Here is an 18,247-nt window from a genome sequence, read left to right as displayed (position 1 = left end):
GCTCTCGTTTTGGGGGTCCCCCTCCGGTTTTGGGGTCCCCTCCCCCTCCCCGAGTGACAGAGACCCCTGAGGGTGGGGGAGGGGCAGGGCTGCCCCCCCCACTTCAGCTTTTATTGCCCCGGGGAGGTTTTGGGGGGCCCGGGGGGGTTTTGGGGGTCCCCGGGGGGGGTTTGGGGGTCCCCGGGGGTCCCGAGGCTGTCCAGGAGCCGCTGGGCGAAGGCCTGCTCCATCTGGGGGGAGGGGAAAGGGGGGAGACCCCTGAGAGACCCCCCCAAAATCCCCTCCCTCCACTGAGGGACCCCAGACCCAAAACCCCAGAGCCTGGGGGACCCCACAAAATCCCCCAGGGCCCCCCAAAACCCCTCAGGGACCCCCCCCAACATCCCCAGGATCCCCCCAGAGCCCCCCAAGACGTCCTCAGGGACCCCCAACACCCCCCAGGAGCCCCCAAAACACCCAAGGACCCCCCAAGATCCCTTAAGTACCCCCCAAAACCCCCCAGGGACCACCCAAGGACCCCTCAGGGACCCCCAAAACCCCCCAGGACCCCTTAGGGATCCCCCAGCACTCTCAGGGACCCCCCCAGGACACCCAAAAGCCCACCCAGGACTCCCCCAGAACCCCTCAGGAGCCCTCCAAGGGCTCCCCCAAAATCTCCCAGCACCCCTAAAACCCCTCAGGAGCCCCCTAAGGGCTCCCCGGAACCCCCAACCCCTCATGACCTTCCCAGGACCCCCCCAAACCCCTCAGGGACCCCCCAGCATCCCCAGGGACCCCCCCCAGGACCCCCAAAACCCCCCAGGACTCCTTAGGGACCCCCAACATCCCCAGGGACCCCCCCAGGATGTCCCAAACCCTACAGGGACTCCACCTACGACCCCCAAAACCCCCCAGGATCCTTTAGGGACCCCTTAGGGACCCCCCAACATTCCCAGGGACCCCCCCAGGACCCCCAAAACCACCCAGGACCCTTTAGGGACCCCTTTGGGACCCCCAAAACCCCCCAGGGACCACCCCCAGGACCCATTAAGGACCCCCAACATCCCCAGGGACCCCCCCAGGATGTCCCAAACCCTCCAGGGACTCCCCCCAGGACCCCCAAAACCCCCCGGGACCCCTTAGGGACCCCCAGCATCCCCAGGGACCCCCCCCAGGACACCCCAACATCCCCCAGGACCCCTTAGGGACCCCCAACATCCCCCAGGACCCCCCCCCAGGACCCCTTAGGGGCCCCCAACATCCCCAGGGACCCCCCCAGGACCCCCAAAACCTCCCAGGACCCCTTAGGGACCCCCAACATCCCCAGGACCCCCCCAGGACCCCCAAAACCCCTTAGGGACCCCCCAACATCCCCAGGGACCCCCCGGACCCCTTCGGGACCCCCGGCCCTCGCCCACCTCCAGCCGCAGCCCCTCCCCGCCGGGGCCGCCGCGCAGCTCCAGCGTCACCCGGTGCGGGGGGCGGGGCCCGAGCCCGGCCCGGTGCCGCGCCAGCTCTGGGGGGGGAGGGGGATGGGGGCGGGGCCGGGCGGGCCCCTCCCCCACCCCGCGCCTCGGGCCCCCTCCCCATCCCGGAAGTGCCCATCTTCGCATCCCGGAAGTGCCCTTACCCATCCCGGAAGTGCCCTTACCCATCCCGGAAGTCCTCTTATCCATCCCGGAAGTCCTCTTATCCATCCCGGAAATGCCCTTACCCATCCCGGAAGTGCCCATCTTCGCATCCCGGAAGTGCCCCTCCCCATCCCGGAAGTGCCCTTACCCATCCCGGAAGTGTCCATCTTCGCATCCCGGAAGTGCCCATACCCATCCCGGAAGTGCCCTTACCCATCCCGGAAGTCCTCTTATCCATCCCGGAAATGCCCTTACCCATCCCGGAAGTGCCCTTATCCATCCCGGAAATGCCCTTACCCATCCCGGAAGTGCCCCTCCCCATCCTGGAAAGTGCCCTTACCCATCCCGGAAGTCCTCTTTTCCATCCCGGAAGCGCCCCTCCCACATCCCGGAAGTTCCCCATCCCAATCCCGGAAGTCCCCTTATCCATCCCGGAAGTCCCCTCCTCAATCCCGGAAGTCCCCTTATCCATCCCGGAAGTCCCCTCCTCCATGCCGGAAGTCCCCTTCCCAATCCCGGAAGTTCCCTCCCCAATCCCGGAAGCGCCCCTCCCCCCCCGGAAGCGCCCCTCCCCCCCCCGGAACTCCCCTCCCCCCACCGGAAGCGCCCCTCCCCCCCCCGGAAGCGCCCCTCCCCCCAGCGGAAGCGCCCCTCACCCTCCCGGAAGCGGCGCGCGTCGAAGGGCTGCAGCAGCTCCCCCGGGGGGAGGGGCCCGTGGGGGGCGTGGGGGGCGCGGAGGGCGCCGGGGCCGGGCCCGGGGCCGGGCCGGAGGCGCAGGAAGAGCCCGCGGGGGGCGCTGCTGAGCAGCAGCTCCGGGCCCGTCCCCCCCGGCAGCCGCAGGCGTGGCAGCGGCGGAGGAAGCGCCCCCTGGCGGCCGGGAGGACTCAGCAGGTATTCCCCCGCGGGCAGCGCCCCCTGGCGGCCCGGAGGACTCAGCAGGTATTCCCCCGCGGGCAGCGCCCCCTGGCGGCCGGGAGGACTCAGCAGGTATTCCCCCGCGGGCAGCGCCCCCTGCCAGGCCACGGCCCGGCCCCGGCGCAGCCGCAGCAGCAGCGCCGCGTCCCCTGCGGGGGAGGGTCAATGGGGGCGGGGCCCAAGGAAGGGGGAGGAGCCACGATTGGGCGGGGTCAGGGTTGGGGGCGTGGCTCAGTTTGGGGGAGGAGCCACGATTGTGTGGGGTTAGGGTTGGGGGCGTGGCTCAGTTTGGGGGAGGAGCCATGATTGTGTGGGGTTAGGGTTGGGGGCGTGGCTCAGTTTGGGGGAGGAGCCAGGATTGGGTGGGGTCAGTGTTGGGGGCGTGGCTCAGTTTGGGGGAGGAGCCAGGACGGGGTGGGGTCAGTGTTGGGGGCGTGGTTCAGTTTTGGGGAAGGAGCCATGATTGGGCGGGTTTAGGTTTGGGGGCGTGGCTCAGTTTGGGGGAGGAGCCACGATTGGGCAGGATAAGGGTTGGGGGCGTTTCTCATTTTGGGGGAGGAGCCAGGACGGGGTGGGGTCAATGGGGGTGTGACTCCGTTTTTGGGTAGAGCCACGACTGGGTGGGGTCAATTCTGGGGGCATCACTCAGTTTTTGGATGGAGCCAGGACTGGGTGGGGTCAACGCTGGGGGCGGGGCTGTTTTTGGGTGGGGCCAGGACTGGGTGGGGTCAGTGTTGGGGGCGGGGCTCAGATTTGGGGAGGAGCCACGATTGGGTGGGGCCAATTTTGGGGACAGGGCTCAGTTTTGGGGGAGGAGCCAGGGCAGGGCGGGGTCAGCTCTGTGGGCGGGGCCAAAAACTGGGGGCGGGACGGTGATTGGGCGGGGTCAGCGCTGGGGGCGTGGCTCAGTTTTGGGGGAGGAGCCACGATTGGGCGGGGTCAGCGCTGGGGGCGTGGCTCAGTTTTGGGGGAGGAGCCACGATTGGGCGGGGTCAGTGTGGGGGCGTGGCTCAGTTTGGGGGAGGAGCCAGCACAGGGCGGGGGTGTTGCCGCGCTGTGATTGGCCAGGCTTGGCTCCTCCCCCTTGTGGGCGTGGCTTACCGGTCGCCGGGGGGAGGGGCTCGGCGCTCTCCACCTCGATCCGCAGCGGCGCTTCCGGGGGCGGGGCCTCGGCTGAAGGGGCGGGGTCAGGCGGCGGCCACGCCCCCCGCCCCACCCCCATGTCCACCCCAGCCCCTCCCCCGTTCTCACCGGGCTTCTCGTCGTCCTCCGGGGCTCCGTCCCGGCTCTCGGGGGGCGGCGTCGGGGGGAGGGGCTCGGTGGGGCTCAGCCCCGCCTCCCCCCGGCCCTGCCGCCCCTTGGGGGCTTTGGGCTCTGGGTGGGGGGGGGCACCGGGTCGGTCAATCCGGCCCCGGCCCCGTTCGGCTCCTCCCTTTGGCCTCCCCCGCCTCAGGACCCTCCCCCACCCACCCCCCTCCTGATTTGGGGGTTCCCCACCCTGCCCCGGGCCCACCCCGGTGCCGGTGTGTCCCCCCCAAGTTCCATCCCCGGTGTCCCCCCCAGATTCCATCCCCTCACCCCATTTCCAGTGTGTCCCCCCCAAATTCCATCCTCTTTCCCCTTTTCCGGTGTGTCCCCTGTGTTTAGTTCCTATTCCCTATGTGACCCCCCCCCCATACTCTGCACCCATTTCCCGTGTGCACCCCCATATTCCGTCCCCCCACCCCCCATTTCCCGTGTCCCCCCAATCTCCCTCTCCGCCTCGCTGTGCGTCCCATTCCTGCTGCCCCGGCTCGGTTCCCGGTTCCCGGTCCCTGTTCCCGGTTCCCCGTTCCCAGTTCCTGTTCCCCATTCCCGGTTCCTGGTTCCTGTTCCCTGTTCCCAGTGCCCCGGCTTGGTTCCCAGTTCCTCGTTCCCGGTTCCTGGTTCCCCGTTCCCATTCCCTGTTCCTGTTCCCATTCTTGGTTCCCGTTCCCATTCCCATTCCCGTCCCCGTTTCCATTTCCCCATTCCCAGTTCCCCATTTCCTATTCCCATTCCTGGTGCCCAGTTCCCATTCCCGTTCCCGTCCCCGTCCCCGTTTCCCATTCCCGTTTCCCTGTTCCCGTCCCAGTTCCTAGTTCCCAGTTCCCATTCCCATTCCCATTCCCATTCCCCGTTCCCATTGCCCATTCCCGTTCCCATTCCCATTCCCATTCCCATTCCCATTCCCATTCCCCTTCCCATTCCCCGTTCCCCGTCCCCGTCTCACCGCGGGCGGGCAGCAGCCGGTACACGCGGTAGGGCCGGGCTCCGTTTCCCATTCCCGTTCCCATTCCCATTCCCATTCCCGTCCCCATTCCCATTCCCGTTCCGTTTCCCGGTGCCCGTCTCACCGCGGGCGGGCAGCAGCCGGTACACGCGGTAGGGCCGGGCTCCGTTTCCCATTCCCATTCCTGTCCCCATTCCCGTTCCCATTCCCATTCCCATTCCCATTCCCATTCCCCATTCCCATTCCCATTCCCGTTCCATTCCCCATCCCCGTCTCACCGCGGGCGGGCAGCAGCCGGTACACGCGGTAGGGCCGGGCTCCGTTTCCCATTCCCATTCCCCATTCCCCATTCCCATTCCCATTCCCGTTCCCCGTTCCCGTCTCACCGCGGGCGGGCAGCAGCCGGTACACGCGGTAGGGCCGGGCTCCGTCGGCGTGGCCGCGCCCGGGCAGCGCCTGGAACTCGGGGCTGCGGTTCAGGGCGCAGCGCAGCCGCGTCTTCCAGCCCGCAGGGTCCGGGGGGTCCCCGGGCCGCAGCCGCCCCTTGAACTCTGCCCACGCCTGCCGACACGCCCACCTCATTAGCATAGCGCGGACACGCCCACCTCATTAGCATAGCGCGGACATGCCCACCTCATTAGCATAGCCCCGCCCATACGACCCCGCTCGGCCCCGCCCCCTGCTCGGAGCCCCACCCGCAGTTTCCTGGCCACGCCCCTCTTGGCCCCGCCCCCTCACAAAGCCCCGCCCCCTATTGGCTCCTCCCCAAGAGGGGGCGTGGCCCAAACAGCTCCTCCTCCCCTATGGCTCCGCCCCCTCTTTGGCCCCTCCCACTTTCTCGGCCCCGCCTCTCAAGCAGGCCCCGCCCATTGGCGCGCAGAGTCCCGCCCCTCCCATAGCCCTGCCCTCGGTGCAGCCAATCACCTTTCAGAGCCGCCCCAGGCCCCGCCCCTCATCTGGCCGGATCCCCTTGGCCCCGCCCCTCACCCTGCAGGCCCCGCCCCTTTCTCAGCCCCTCACCCTTCAGACCCCGCCCCTCACCCTTCAGGCCCCGCCCCTGTCTCAGACCCCGCCCCTCACCCTTCAGACCCCGCCCCTCACCCTTCAGGCCCCGCCCCTGTCTCAGACCCCGCCCCTCACCCTGCAGGCCCCGCCCCTGACCCCGCAGGCCCCGCCCCTTTCTCAGCCCCCGCCCCTTTCTCAGGCCCCTCACCCTTCAGGCCCCGCCCCTCCCCAGCCCCCTCAGCCCCTCACCCTGCAGACCCCGCCCCTCTCTCAGCCCCTCACCCTTCAGGCCCCGCCCCTCTCTCAGCCCCTCACCCTGCAGGCCCCGCCCCTCCCCAGCCCCCTCAGCCCCTCACCCTTCAGACCCCGCCCCTCCCCAGCCCCCTCAGCCCCTCACCCTGCAGAGCGCCGCCCCCGGCCCGTCGCGGGCCCCGCTGCGGCCGCCGTGGGCCCAGGGGATCCTGAGCGCCGTGCGGGCCGCGTCGTCCCACTGCAGCCCCGGGAAGCGGCCGCTCTGCAGCTGCGCCAGCAGCCACGGCCGCAGCCGCCGCGGGCCGCCCTCCGCCATGCCCGGGGCCGCCCGGGGGCTCCGCGGGTCCCGCGGGGCGATCCCGGGCTCGCGGCGACGCTTCCGGGAACCCACGTCACCGCGGCGGCCACGTGATCTCCGCCGCCAATCAGCGGGCGGCCGCGCGGCGCCGCCGCACGTGCGTGAAGGGGCGTGTCAAGGCTGCGCGGGTATTTGCATAAAGGGGCGGGGTTAGAGCGCACAGCACATCCCGTTATTTGCATAAAGGGGCGGGGTCACGGCTTACGGTACCGACTGTATTTGCATAAAGGGGCGGGGTCGCGGCTTACGGTACCGACTGTATTTGCATAAAGGGGCGGGGTTAGAGCGCACAGCACATCCCGTTATTTGCATAAGGGGCGGGGTTGCGGCTTACGGTACCGACTTTATTTGCATAAAGGGGCGGGCTCACGGCTTACGGTACCGACTGTATTTGCATAAAGGGGCGGGGTCAGGGCCTACGCTACCGACTCTGTATTTGCATAAAGGGGCGGGGTTATGTCTTACGGCACCGACTCTATTTGCATAAAGGGGCGGGGTCACGGCTTACGGCACCGACTCTATTTGCATAAAGGGGCGGGGTCTGGGCGTACGCTACCGACTCTGTATTTGCATAAAGGGGCGGGGTTACGGCTTACGGCACCGACTCTATTTGCATAAAGGGGCGGGGTTACTGCTTACGGTACCGACTCTATTTGCATAAAGGGGCGGGGTCACGGCTTACGGTGTTGACTCTATTTGCATAAAGAGGCGGGGTTACGGCTTACGGTACCGACTCTATTTGCATAAAGGGGCGGGGTTACAGAGCACAGCACTTCCCAGTTATTTGCATAAAGGGGCGTGGTTAGCACACACAGCACGTCGTTATTTGCATAAAATGGGTATTGGTCGCGGTGTCCACTCTATTTGCATAAAGGGGCGTGGTCGCAGCTCACAGCACCGCCCTGTATTTGCATAAAGGGGCGTGGTCGTACCACGCGGCACCGTTCTGGTATTTGCATAAAGCAGTGTTATCTCCTATTTGCATAAATGGGCGTGGCCTTTCCTACAAGCCCCGCCCCCCATTCCCTGCCCCCCCCGGGCAGAGCCGAGGTTTTGGGGTCACCCTGGAGCCCCAGGAGGTCCCCCCAGACTGGGCCTGCTCCCCGCCTGGGGTCTCACCCACATTTGGGGTCACACCCACATTTGGGGTCTCACCCGGATTTGGGGTCACAGAAATTTGGGGTCTTACAGCTTTGGGGTCTCACCGACATTTGGGGTTCTCACCCGGATTTGGGGTCTCAACCGGATTTGGGGTCTCACCCACATTTGGGGTCTCACTGGGATTTGGGGTCTCACACAGATTTGTGGTCACAGAAGTTTGGGGTCTCACCCAGATTTGGGGTCTCACCCAGATTTGGGGTCTCACCTGGATTTGGGGTCTCACTGGGATTTGGGGTCACAGAAATTTGGGGTCTCACAGCTTTGGGGTCTCACCTGGATTTGGGGTCTCACCCGGATTTGGGGTCTCACAGCTTTGGGGTCTCACCGACATTTGGGGTCACACCTGGATTTGGGGTCTCACCCAGATTTGGGGTCACAGAAATTCGTGGTCTCACAGTTTTGGGGTCTCACCTGGATTTGGGGTCTCACCGGGATTTGGGGTCTCACCCAGATTTGGGGTCACAGAAATTTGGGGTCTCACAGTTTTGGGGTCTCACCTGGATTTGGGGTCTCACCTGGATTTGGGGTCACACCCACATTTGGGGTCACAGCCGGATTTGAGGTCACACCTGGATTTGGGGTCTCACCCACATTTGGGGTCTCACACAGATTTGGGGTCACAGAAGTTTGGGGTCACACCCGGATTTGGGGTCACAGAAATTCGTGGTCTCACAGCTTTGGGGTCTCACCCACATTTGGGGTCTCACCCGGATTTGGGGTCACAGAAGTTTGGGGTCTCACAGCTTTGGGGTCTCACCCAGCTTTATTGCCCACCCCTCATGTGGGGCTCAGGGGGTCGGGGGGTGATTTTGGGGGGTCTCACCTGACCCCCGCCCCTCCCCCGCCCCCCGTGCCCCCCCCCTGCGCCCCCCCGGCGTCGGGGGCTCCGGACATCATGAGGAAGAGCACGATGGGGATGATGTACATCCACTGCGGGGAGAGGAGGGGTCACCCCAAAATCCACCCCAAAATCCAGCCCAAATCACCCCAAAATCCAATCCAAATCCACCCCAAATCCACCCCAAAATCCATCTCAAAATCACCCCAAAATCCATCTCAAAATCACCCCAAAATCCGGCCCAAAATCACCCCCAAATCCACACCAAAATCCATTCCAAATCACAAAATCACCCCCAAATCACTACAAAATCCACCCAAAATCACCCCCAAATCCACCCCAAAATCACCCCAAAATGCACCCCAAAATGCACCCCAAAATCCATCAAAAATCACCCCAAAATCCATCTCAAAATCACCCCAAAATCCGGCCCAAAATCACCCCCAAATCCACACCAAAATCCATTCCAAATCACAAAATCACCCCCAAATCACTACAAAATCCACCCAAAATCACCCCCAAATCCACCCCAAAATCACCCCAAAATGCACCCCAAAATCCATCAAAAATCACCCCAAAATCCATCTCAAAATCACCCCAAAATCCATCCCAAATCACCCCCAAATCCACCCCAAAATCCATCTCAAAATCACCCCAAAATCCATCCAAAATCACCCCAAACCACCCCAAAATCAGCCCCAAATCCCCCCAAAATCCATCCCAAATGGGAAATGGGGGTGGGTCACCCCAAAATCCCAATCCTGGGAGGTGCAGGGAGCCTTTGGGTGCTCAGGAGGGGTTTGGGGGGGGGTCACAGGATTTTGGGTGTCACAGGTAGTTTTTGGGGTGTCCCAGGTGGTTTTGGGGTGTCCCAGATGATTTTTGAGGTGTTCTGAATTATTTTTGGCGTGTCCCAGTTAATTTTTGGGGTGTCCTGGATGATTTTTGGGTTGTCCAAGTTAATTTTTGGGGTGTCCCAGTTAATTTTGAGATGTCCGCGTTAATTTTTGGGGTGTCCCAGTTGATTTTTGGGGTGTCCCAGTTAATTTTTGAGGTGTCCCAGTTAATTTTTGGGGTGTCCCAGTTAATTTTTGGGATGTCCCAGGGGGTTTTGGGCTGTCCCAGGTGATTTTTCGAGTGTCCTGGATGATTTTTGGGGTATCCCAGTTAATTTTTGGGCTGTGCCAGATGATTTTTGGGGTGTCCCAGTTAATTTTTGGGCTGTCCCATATAATTTTTGGGATGTCCCAGTTAATTTTTGGGGTATCCCAGATGATTTTTGGGGTGTCCCAGCAGGTTTTGGGATGTCCCAGATTATTTTTGGGGTGTCTCAGCAGTTTTTGGGGTGTCCTGGATGATTTTGGGGGGGTCCTGAGAGGTTTTGGGGGGTCCCGAGAGGTTTTGGGGTGTCCCAGATGATTTTGGGGTGTCCCAGTTAATTTTTGAGGTGTCCCAGCTGTTTTTGGGGTGTCCCGGGTGATTTTTGGCGTGTCCCGGTTAATTTTTGAGGTGTCGCAGTTAATTTTTGGGGTGTCCCAGTTAATTTTTGGGGGGTCCTGGGGGATTTTGGGGGGTCCCGGATTATTTTGGGGGTCCCGGGGTTTTTGGGGGTCCCTCACGTATTTGGCAAAGAAGGATTTCTGCTCTTGCGGGTTCCGGGCGCGCTGGGCCTGCTCCTGCTCCAGGTGCCGGATGAAGGCGGCGGTCTCAGGGCTGGGGACAGTGGGGACAGTGGGGACACTGGGGACACTGGGGACAGTGGGACATTGGGGACACTGGGGACACTGGGGACACTGGGGGGATTGGGGACACTGGGGACACTGGGGACACTGGGGACAGTGGGACATTGGGGACACTGGGGACAGTGGGGACATTGGGGACATTGGGGACATTTGGGGACAGTGGGGACATTGGGGACACTGGGGACAATGGGGACATCCAGGGGACAGTGGGGACACTGGGGACACTGGGCCATTGGGGACAGTGGGGACAGTGGGGACATCGGGGACATCGGGGACATCGGGGACACTGGGGACATTGGGGACATTGGGGACACTGGGGACATTGGGGACACGGGGGGGGTCACGGCCTCCCCAAAACTTCCCCTTCTGCCCCCACAGGTAACCCCCAAAACTGAACCAGCCCCTAAATCCCACCAGTGTCCCCAGTGTCCCCAGTGTCCCCAGTGTCCCCAGTGTCCCCAATGTCCCCAGTGTCCCCATTCCCCATATCCCCTGGTCCCAATGTCCCCATGTCCCCCCCATCCCCATGTCCCCATATCCAATGTCCCCTGTTCCTGTCCCCATGTCCCCCCCACGTCCCCATGTCCCTGCTGTGTCCCCATGTCCCCACACCCCTCTCCATGTCCCCATGTCTCATTGTCCCTGTCCCTGTCCCCATGTCCCCAGTGTCCCTCACGTGGCAGCAGGCAGTGGCTGTCTCAGTGTCCCTGTCCCTGTCCCTGTCCCCGTGTCCCTGTCCCTGTCCCCGTGTCCCTGTCTCCATGTCCCAGTGCCCGTGTCCCTGTCCCCGTGTCCCTCTCCCTGTCCCCATGTCCCCATGTCCCCATGTCCCTGTCCCTGTCCCTGTCCCCATGTCCCCAGTGTCCCTCATGTGGCAGCGGGCAGTGGCTGTCTCAGTGTCCCTGTCCCTGTCCCCGTGTCCCCAGTGTCCCTCATGTGGCAGCGGGCAGTGGCTGTCTCAGTGTCCCTGTCCCTGTCCCCGTGTCCCCAGTGTCCCTCACGTGGCAGCGGGCAGTGGCTGTCTCAGTGTCCCTGTCCCTGTCCCTGTCCCCATGTCCCTGTCCCTGTCCCTGTCCCTGTCCCAGTCCCCGTGTCCCCAGTGTCCCTCACGTGGCAGCGGGCAGTGGCTGTCTCAGTGTCCCTGTCCCTGTTCCCGTGTCCCCCCATGTCCCCAGTGTCCCTCACGTGGCAGCGGGCAGTGGCTGTCTCAGTGTCCCTGTCCCTGTCCCCGTGTCCCCAGTGTCCCTCACGTGGCAGCGGGCAGTGGCTGTCTCAGTGCCACCGAGGTGTTGAAGAGCTCCAGGTGCCCGTCGGGCACGGCGCTGCCCCGGCAGGTGCCCGGCGCTGCCACCACCCCCAGGGCCACCACGTGCCCGGCCACGTCCAGGTGCAGGGACAGCTGGTCCGACAGGTGAGACTCCAGCAGGGCACACTGCGGGGACACAGGGACAGGGGACACGTCAGGGGACACGTCAGGGGACACGGGGACACGTCAGGGGACATGGGGACACGTCAGGGGACAGCTGGTCCAACAGGTGAGACTCCAGGAGGGCACACTGTGGGGACACGGACACGTCAGGGGACACGGGGACACGTCAGGGGACACGTCAGGGGACATGGGGACACGTCAGGGGACAACTGATCCGACAGGTGAGACTCCAGCAGGGCACACTGCGGGGACACAGGGACAGGGGACACGTCAGGGGACATGGGGACACGTCAGGGGACAGCTGGTCCGACAGGTGAGACTCCAGCAGGGCACACTGCGGGGACATGGACACGTCAGGGGACACGGGGACACGTCAGGGGACAGCTGGTCCGACAGGTGAGACTCCAGCAGGGCACACTGCGGGGACATGGACACGTCAGGGGACACGGGGACACGTCAGGGGACACGTCAGGGGACATGGGGACACGTCAGGGGACAGCTGGTCCGACAGGTGAGACTCCAGCAGGGCACACTGCGGGGACACAGGGACAGAGGACACGTCAGGGGACACAGGGACACGTCAGGGGACACGTCAGGGGACATGGGGACACGTCAGGGGACAGCTGGTCCGACAGGTGAGACTCCAGCAGGGCACACTGCGGGGACACAGGGACAGGGGACACGTCAGGGGACACGGGGACACGTCAGGGGACATGGGGACACGTCAGGAGACAGCTGGTCTGACAGGTGAGACTCCAGCAGGGCACACTGTGGGGACATGGACACGTCAGGGGACACGGGGACACGTCAGGGGACACGTCAGGGGACATGGGGACACGTCAGGGGACAGCTGATCCGACAGGTGAGACTCCAGCAGGGCACACTGCGGGGACACGTCAGGGGACACGTCAGGGGACACGGGGACACGTCAGGGGACATGGGGACATGTGAGGGGACAGGGACATGGGGACAAGAGATGGGACATGAGGGGACATGTGAGATGACATGAGGGGACATGAGCGGAGAGGGACACAGGGACATGTGAGGGGACATGTAAGGGGACAGGGACACGGGGACATGGGGACGCATGAGGGGACAAGGACACAGGACATGGGGTGTCCCAAGACGTCCCAGGATGTCCCCAAGTGTCCCAGGGGTGCCCCCAGGATGTCCCAGGGGTGTCACAGAGGTGTCCCAGGATGTCCCCAGAGTGTCCCAGGGTGTCCCAGAGGGTCCCAGGGGTGTCCCAGGGCTGTCCCCAGGTGTCCCAGAGGTGTCCCCAGGGGTGTCCCACAGTGTCCCAGGGTGTCCCAGAGTGTCCCAGAGGGTCCCAGGGGTGTCCCAGGGGTGTCACAGAGGTGTCCCAGGATGTCCCCAAGTGTCCCAGGGATGTCCCAGGATGTCCCAGGGGTGTCACAGAGATGTCCCAGGATGTCCCCAGAGTGTCCCAGGGGTGTCCCCAGGTGTCCCAGGGGTGTCCCCAGAGTGTTCCAGGATGTCACAGGGTGTCACAGGGGTGTCACAGAGGTGTCCCAAATGTCCCCAGGGGTGTCCCCAGGGTGTTCCAGGATGTCCCAGGGGTGTCCCCAGGGTGTCCCAGGGGTGTCCCCAGAGTGTTCCAGGATGTCCCCGGGGTGTCCTGAGTGTCCCCAGGTGTCCCAGGGGTGTCCCCAGGATCTCCTGGGGTGTCCCCAGGGTGTCCCCAGGATGTCCCCAGGATGTCCCCAGGTGTCCCCGGGGTGTCCCTGGGGTGTCCCTGTCACTCACCGCCCTCACGAAGGAGGTGACGAACTCAGAGCCGCCCTCCTCGCCCGGGCCCAGGGGCCTGCGGGGGACCCGCACCCGGTACAGCCCGTCCCGCGCTGCCACCTCCTGTGGGGACACCCGTGTCACCCAGTGTCACCCAGTGTCACCCTGACCTGCACCCGGTACAGCCCGTCCCGCGCTGCCACCTCCTGTGGGGACACCCGTGTCACCCAGTGTCACCCAGTGTCACCCTGACCCGCACCCGGTACAGCCCGTCCCGCGCTGCCACCTCCTGTGGGGACACCCGTGTCACCCAGTGTCACCTCAATGTCACCCAGTGTCACCTCACTGTCACACCTCAATGCCACCCAGGGTCACCTCAGTCACCTGGTGCCATCCAGTGTCACCTGGTATCATGTCAGAGTCACCCAGTGTCACCCAGTGACATCTCAGTGTCACCCCATTGTCACCCAGTGTCACCTCAGTCACCCGGTGTCACCCCAGTGTCCCCCCAATGCCACCCTGCTGTCCCTCAGTGCCCCCCATGTCCCCGTGTCCTCCCCGTGTCCCCATGTCCCTTCCATGTCCCGCTGTCCCCCAATGTCCCCGCTGTCCCCCCCGTGTCCCCGGTGTCCCCCGTGTCCCTGCTGTCCCCCGGTGTCCCCGGCTGACCCGGAGCCGGGCCCGTTCCTCGTCCCCCAGCGGTTTCTGGGCCAGCGCCAGCGCGGGCTCGGGGCCCCAGCTCAGCGACAGCGTCCCCCGGCGGCGGAACCGCGGCGCCCCGTCTGCGGGACGGGGACAGGGACAGGGACACGGGGACACGGGGACAGGGAGAGGGATGGGACAGGGACAGGGACACGGGGACAGGGACAGGGATGAGACAGGGATGGGGACAGGGACAGGGACATGGGGACATGGGGACAGGGACAGGGACGGGGATGGGACAGGGACGGGGACATGGGGACAGAGGGACAGAGGGGACAGGGACAGGGACACGGGGACACGGGGACACAGGGAGACGGATGGGGACAGGGACACAGGGACATGGGGACAGGGATAGGGACAGAAACAGGTGGACATGGGGACACGGGGACAGGGACAGGGACATGGGGACACGGGGACAGGGACATGGGGACAGAGGGACAGAGGGGACAGGGACAGGGACGGGGACAGGGACACGGATGGGGACAGGGACACAGGGACATGGGGACAGGGATAGGGACAGGGACACGGGGACATGGGGACACGGGGACAATGGGACAATGAGACATGGGGACAGGGGACATGAGGAAATGGGCACATGGGGACACAGTGCTGGCACTGGGGACAGCCTGGTCCCCGTGCCCCCAGTGCCACCCCATGCCCCCAGTGCCACCTCCAGCCCCGTGTCCCCAGTGCCACCCTTGTGTCCCCAGTGCCACCCCCACCTGACATCCCCAGTGCCACCTCCAGCCCCGTGTCCCCAGTGCCACCCCCACCTGACATCCCCAGTGCCACCCCTGTCCCCATGTCTCAGTGCCACCCCATCTGTGTCCCCAGTGCCACCCCTGTCCCCTGTGCCACCCTTGTGTCCCCAGTGCCACCCCCACCCGACATCCCCAGTGCCACCCCTGTCCTCGTGTCCCCAGTGCCACTCCATCTCTGTGTCCCCAGTGCCACCCCTGTCCCCTGTGCCACCCTTGTGTCCCCAGTGCCACCCCATCCCTATCCCCAATGCCACCCCCACCTGGTGTCCCCAGTGCCACCCGTCCCCCTGTCCCCAGTGCCACCTCCATGTACCCATCCCGTCACCCAGCTCAGCATCCCCATGTCCCATGTCCCCAAATGTCCCCAGTGTCCCCAGTGTCCCCCTATCCCAGTGCCCCCACTGCCCCCAGTGTCCCCAATGTCCCCAATGTCCACATTGTCCCCAGTGTCCCCAATGTCCCCAGTGTCCCCAGTGTCCCCAGTGTCCCTGATGTCCCCAATGTCCCCAGTGTCCCCAATCCCCCCAGTGTCCCCAGTGTCCCCAATGTCCCCAATCCCCCCAGTGTCCCTGATGTCCCCAATGTCCCCAGTGTCCCCAATGTCCCCGATGTCCCCAGTGTCCCCAGTGTCCCCAGTGTCCCCAGTGCCCCTGTCCCTCACCCAGCTCGAAGGAGTGCTCCAGGCTCAGGCTCACCCGGCAGCTCTCGGTGTCACCGGCCTGGGGGGACACAGGGGGACATCAGGGTGACACGGGGGTGACAGCATTGTGACACTGGGGTGGCACCAGGACAGGGACACCAGGAGGTGACACCAGGGGGACACAGGGGTGACACAGGGGTGACACTGGGGTGACACCAGGGGGACACAGGGGTGACACAGGGGTGACACTGGGGTGACACCAGGGGGACACAGGGGTGACACAGGCGACACAGGGGTGACACAGGGGTGGCACCAGGACAGGGACACCAGGAGGTGACACCTGGGGGACACAGGGGTGACACGGGCGACACAGGGGTGGCACCAGGACAGGGACACCAGGAGGTGACACCAGGGGGACACAGGGGTGACACGGGGGTGACACGGGCGACACAGGGGTGACACAGGGGTGACACGGGGGTGGCACCAGGACAGGGACACCAGGAGGTGACACCTGGCTGGGGCCACCCCCAGAGGGGTGGGGGCACCCCGCCGGCCTCATGAATATTAATGACCAGCCCCACACCCTCATTCATGCTAATGAGGTTCTGCAGCCTCAACTCCCTCATGAATATTAATCACCTGGAGGGAGCCAGACCCACCCGTCATTAGCATTAATGAGGTGGAGCAGGCGCATTACTTTCAACCACATTAATTAATATTAATGAGGGCAGCGAAAGGCCACGCCCCTCATACCTACAGGCAGTTTATAAACCCTTAATTAATATTAATGAAGGCAGCACACGGTATCGGTTGGTACATCCCTAATTAATATTAATGAGTGCAGCCCGCAGCCCTACCCCTCGCAGCAACTGCCTCTATTAGTTTATACACCCCTAATTAATATTAATGAGGGCAGCACACGGTATCGGTTGGTACACCCCTAATTAATATTAATGAGACAGTCACAAGGTCCCGCCCCTTGGGCTCCTGACAATTTACGCTCCCCCTAATTAATATTAATGAGGGCGGTGCGCGGGGTCCCTGGGCTCTATGGTCAGACAGCCACGCCCCCTCATTAATATTAATGAGCCCCCATCCTGCACGGGGCCTCCCGAACACCGGGAACCGAATACTGAGAACCGAACACCGGTACCGGGAACCCCATGCCGGTACCGGAGCCTCTCCCATCCCGGTACCGGGAGCCCCATCCCGGTTCCCGGTTCTCCCCCATCCCGGTTCTCCCGCTCTCTCCCGTCCCGGTTCCCGGTTCTCCCGCTCTCTCCCATCCCGGTTCCCGGTTCTCTCCCGTCCCGGTTCCCGGTTCTCCCGCTCTCCCCCATCCCGGTTCTCCCGCTCTCCCCCATCCCGGTTCCCGGTTCTCCCGCTCTCTCCCGTCCCGGTTCCCGGTTCTCTCCCGTCCCGGTTCCCGGTTCTCCCGCTCTCTCCCGTCCCGGTACCGGGGCTCTCTCCCATCCCGGTTCTCTCCCGCTCTCTCCCGTCCCGGTTCCCGGTTCTCTCCCATGCCGGTTCCCGGTTCTCCCGCTCTCTCCCATCCCGGTTCCCGGTTCTCTCCCATCCCGGTTCCCGGTTCTCTCCCGTCCCGGTTCCCGGTTCTCCCGCTCTCTCCCATCCCGGTTCCCGGTTTCCGGTTCTCTCCCATCCCGGTTCCCGGTTCTCCCGCTCTCTCCCGTGCCGGTTTCCGGTTCTCTCCCGTCCCGGTTTCCGGTTCTCTCCCATCCCGGTTCCCGGTTCTCTCCCGTCCCGGTTCCCGGTTCTCTCGCTCTCTCCCGTGCCGGTTCCCGGTTCCCCGCCCCTCGGGCTCACCCGGGGCCCGGTGCCGGTGCCGGAGCCCCCCCGGCAGAGCGCCCCGGCCCGGCCCAGCGCCGCCCCCGCCGCCAGCAGCGCCAGCAGCGGCAGCGGCCACGGCGCCGCCATCTTGGAGCGCGGGGCACGGCGGGAACGGGGCGGGGCCAGGCCGAGGGGGCGGGGCCAGGGCGGAGGGGGCGTGGCCAATCGGGAACGAGGCGGGGAACGGCGGGAACGAGGCGGGGGCAGGGCGGAGGGGGCGTGGCCAATCGGGAACGAGGCGGGGCCAAGGCGGGAACGGGACGGGGCCAGACCGAGGGGGCGGGGCCAAGGCGGAGGGGGCGGGGCCAAGGCGGGAACGAGGCGGGGCCAAGGCCGGAACGGGGCGGGGCCAGGCCGAGGGGGCGTGGCCAATCGGGAACGAGGCGGGGGCAGGGCGGCATGGGCGGGGCCAGGCGGGATGGGCGGAGCGTAAGCGGAGGGGGCGTGGCCATGGCGAGAAAGGGGCGTGGTCAAGAGGGGCGGGCCATGGCGGAGGGGGCGTGGCCAATCGGGAACGAGGCGGGACCAGGCGGGATGGGCGGAGCTTAAGCGGAGGGGGCGTGGTCATGGCGGGAAAGGGGCGTGGTCAAGAGGGCGGGGCCTCGCGAGGGGGCGGGGCCAACAACGCTCCCCATTGGGTGTCCCCCCTCCCCCACCCGAAATCCAGCTCGGGAACCCCCGGATGGACAGAGGGACCCCCCAGTGACCCCCCAGTGACCCCCGGGACCCCCCAGTGACCCCCGGGACCCCCCCAGTAATCCCTGGGACCCCCCCAGTGACCCCTGGGACCCCCCAGTGACCCCCCAGTGACCCCTGGGACCCCCGGGACCCCCCCAGTGACCCCTGGGACCCCCCAGTAATCCCTGGGACCCCCCCAGTGACCCCAGGGACCCCCCAGTGACCCCCGGGACCCCCCAGTGACCCCCCAGTGACCCCTGGGACCCCCCAGTGACCCCAGGGACCCCCCAGTGACCCCCGGGACCCCC

The 18,247-nt window shown here is 65.1% G+C and overlaps 2 protein-coding genes across 6 annotated transcripts; both read right to left on the bottom strand.

The window, feature by feature from the left end:
* Nucleotides 1-2: 2 nt before the first annotated feature.
* LOC116184785 (interferon regulatory factor 9-like) lies at nt 3-8,140 on the bottom strand. The gene is made up of 7 exons (XM_085563165.1): nt 6,179-8,140; nt 5,163-5,337; nt 3,777-3,899; nt 3,627-3,698; nt 2,267-2,674; nt 1,398-1,495; nt 3-230 (listed from the first exon to the last, which is right to left on the bottom strand). The coding sequence occupies exons 1-7, from the start codon at nt 6,347-6,349 to the stop codon at nt 111-113; spliced, it is 1,167 nt and encodes a 388-aa protein (XP_085419291.1). The 5' UTR covers nt 6,350-8,140; the 3' UTR covers nt 3-110.
* Nucleotides 8,141-8,296: 156 nt separating this feature from the next.
* Nucleotides 8,297-17,382, bottom strand: EMC10 (ER membrane protein complex subunit 10). Of its 5 annotated transcripts, none has more exons than XM_085563160.1 (7): nt 17,238-17,382; nt 15,435-15,492; nt 13,980-14,092; nt 13,329-13,433; nt 11,383-11,564; nt 10,010-10,130; nt 8,297-8,482 (listed from the first exon to the last, which is right to left on the bottom strand). In XM_085563160.1, the coding sequence occupies exons 1-7, from the start codon at nt 17,346-17,348 to the stop codon at nt 8,372-8,374; spliced, it is 801 nt and encodes a 266-aa protein (XP_085419286.1). In that variant the 5' UTR covers nt 17,349-17,382; the 3' UTR covers nt 8,297-8,371. The 5 variants fall into 5 exon arrangements, with proteins under 5 accessions (XP_085419286.1, XP_085419287.1, XP_085419284.1 ...); XM_085563161.1 differs by having other exon boundaries at nt 10,010-10,103; XM_085563158.1 differs by lacking the exon at nt 8,297-8,482 and adding an exon at nt 8,489-9,361 and having other exon boundaries at nt 9,445-10,130.
* Nucleotides 17,383-18,247: the final 865 nt, after the last annotated feature.

The sequence above is a fragment of the Lonchura striata genome, chromosome 30 (genome assembly GCF_050655825.1).
Source record: "Lonchura striata isolate lonStrDom1 chromosome 30, ASM5065582v1, whole genome shotgun sequence".
Taxonomy (NCBI): Eukaryota; Metazoa; Chordata; class Aves; order Passeriformes; family Estrildidae; genus Lonchura; species Lonchura striata.
Note: the sequence above shows the minus strand (reverse complement) of the source record. Positions and strands in the feature narration are given on the sequence as shown.

What these genes read in the sequence shown, in the direction of transcription:
- LOC116184785 (XM_085563165.1), bottom strand. Translation starts at nt 6,349, where the DNA reads ATGGCGGAGGGCGGCCCGCGGCGGCTGCGGCCGTGGCTGCTGGCGCAG. An exon ending in CCGGCTGCTGCCCGCCCGCG is followed by an intron (nt 3,900 to 5,162) that starts GTGAGACGGGAA and finishes CCCCCCACCCAG; the next exon opens with AGCCCAAAGCCCCCAAGGGG. An exon ending in GCCCCTCCCCCCGGCGACCG is followed by an intron (nt 2,675 to 3,626) that starts GTAAGCCACGCC and finishes CCTCCCCCGCAG; the next exon opens with GGGACGCGGCGCTGCTGCTG.
- EMC10 (XM_085563157.1), bottom strand. Translation starts at nt 17,348, where the DNA reads ATGGCGGCGCCGTGGCCGCTGCCGCTGCTGGCGCTGCTGGCGGCGGGG. An exon ending in GGAGCACTCCTTCGAGCTGG is followed by an intron (nt 14,093 to 15,434) that starts GTGAGGGACAGG and finishes CCCGTCCCGCAG; the next exon opens with ACGGGGCGCCGCGGTTCCGC. An exon ending in AGGAACGGGCCCGGCTCCGG is followed by an intron (nt 13,434 to 13,979) that starts GTCAGCCGGGGA and finishes GTGTCCCCACAG; the next exon opens with GAGGTGGCAGCGCGGGACGG.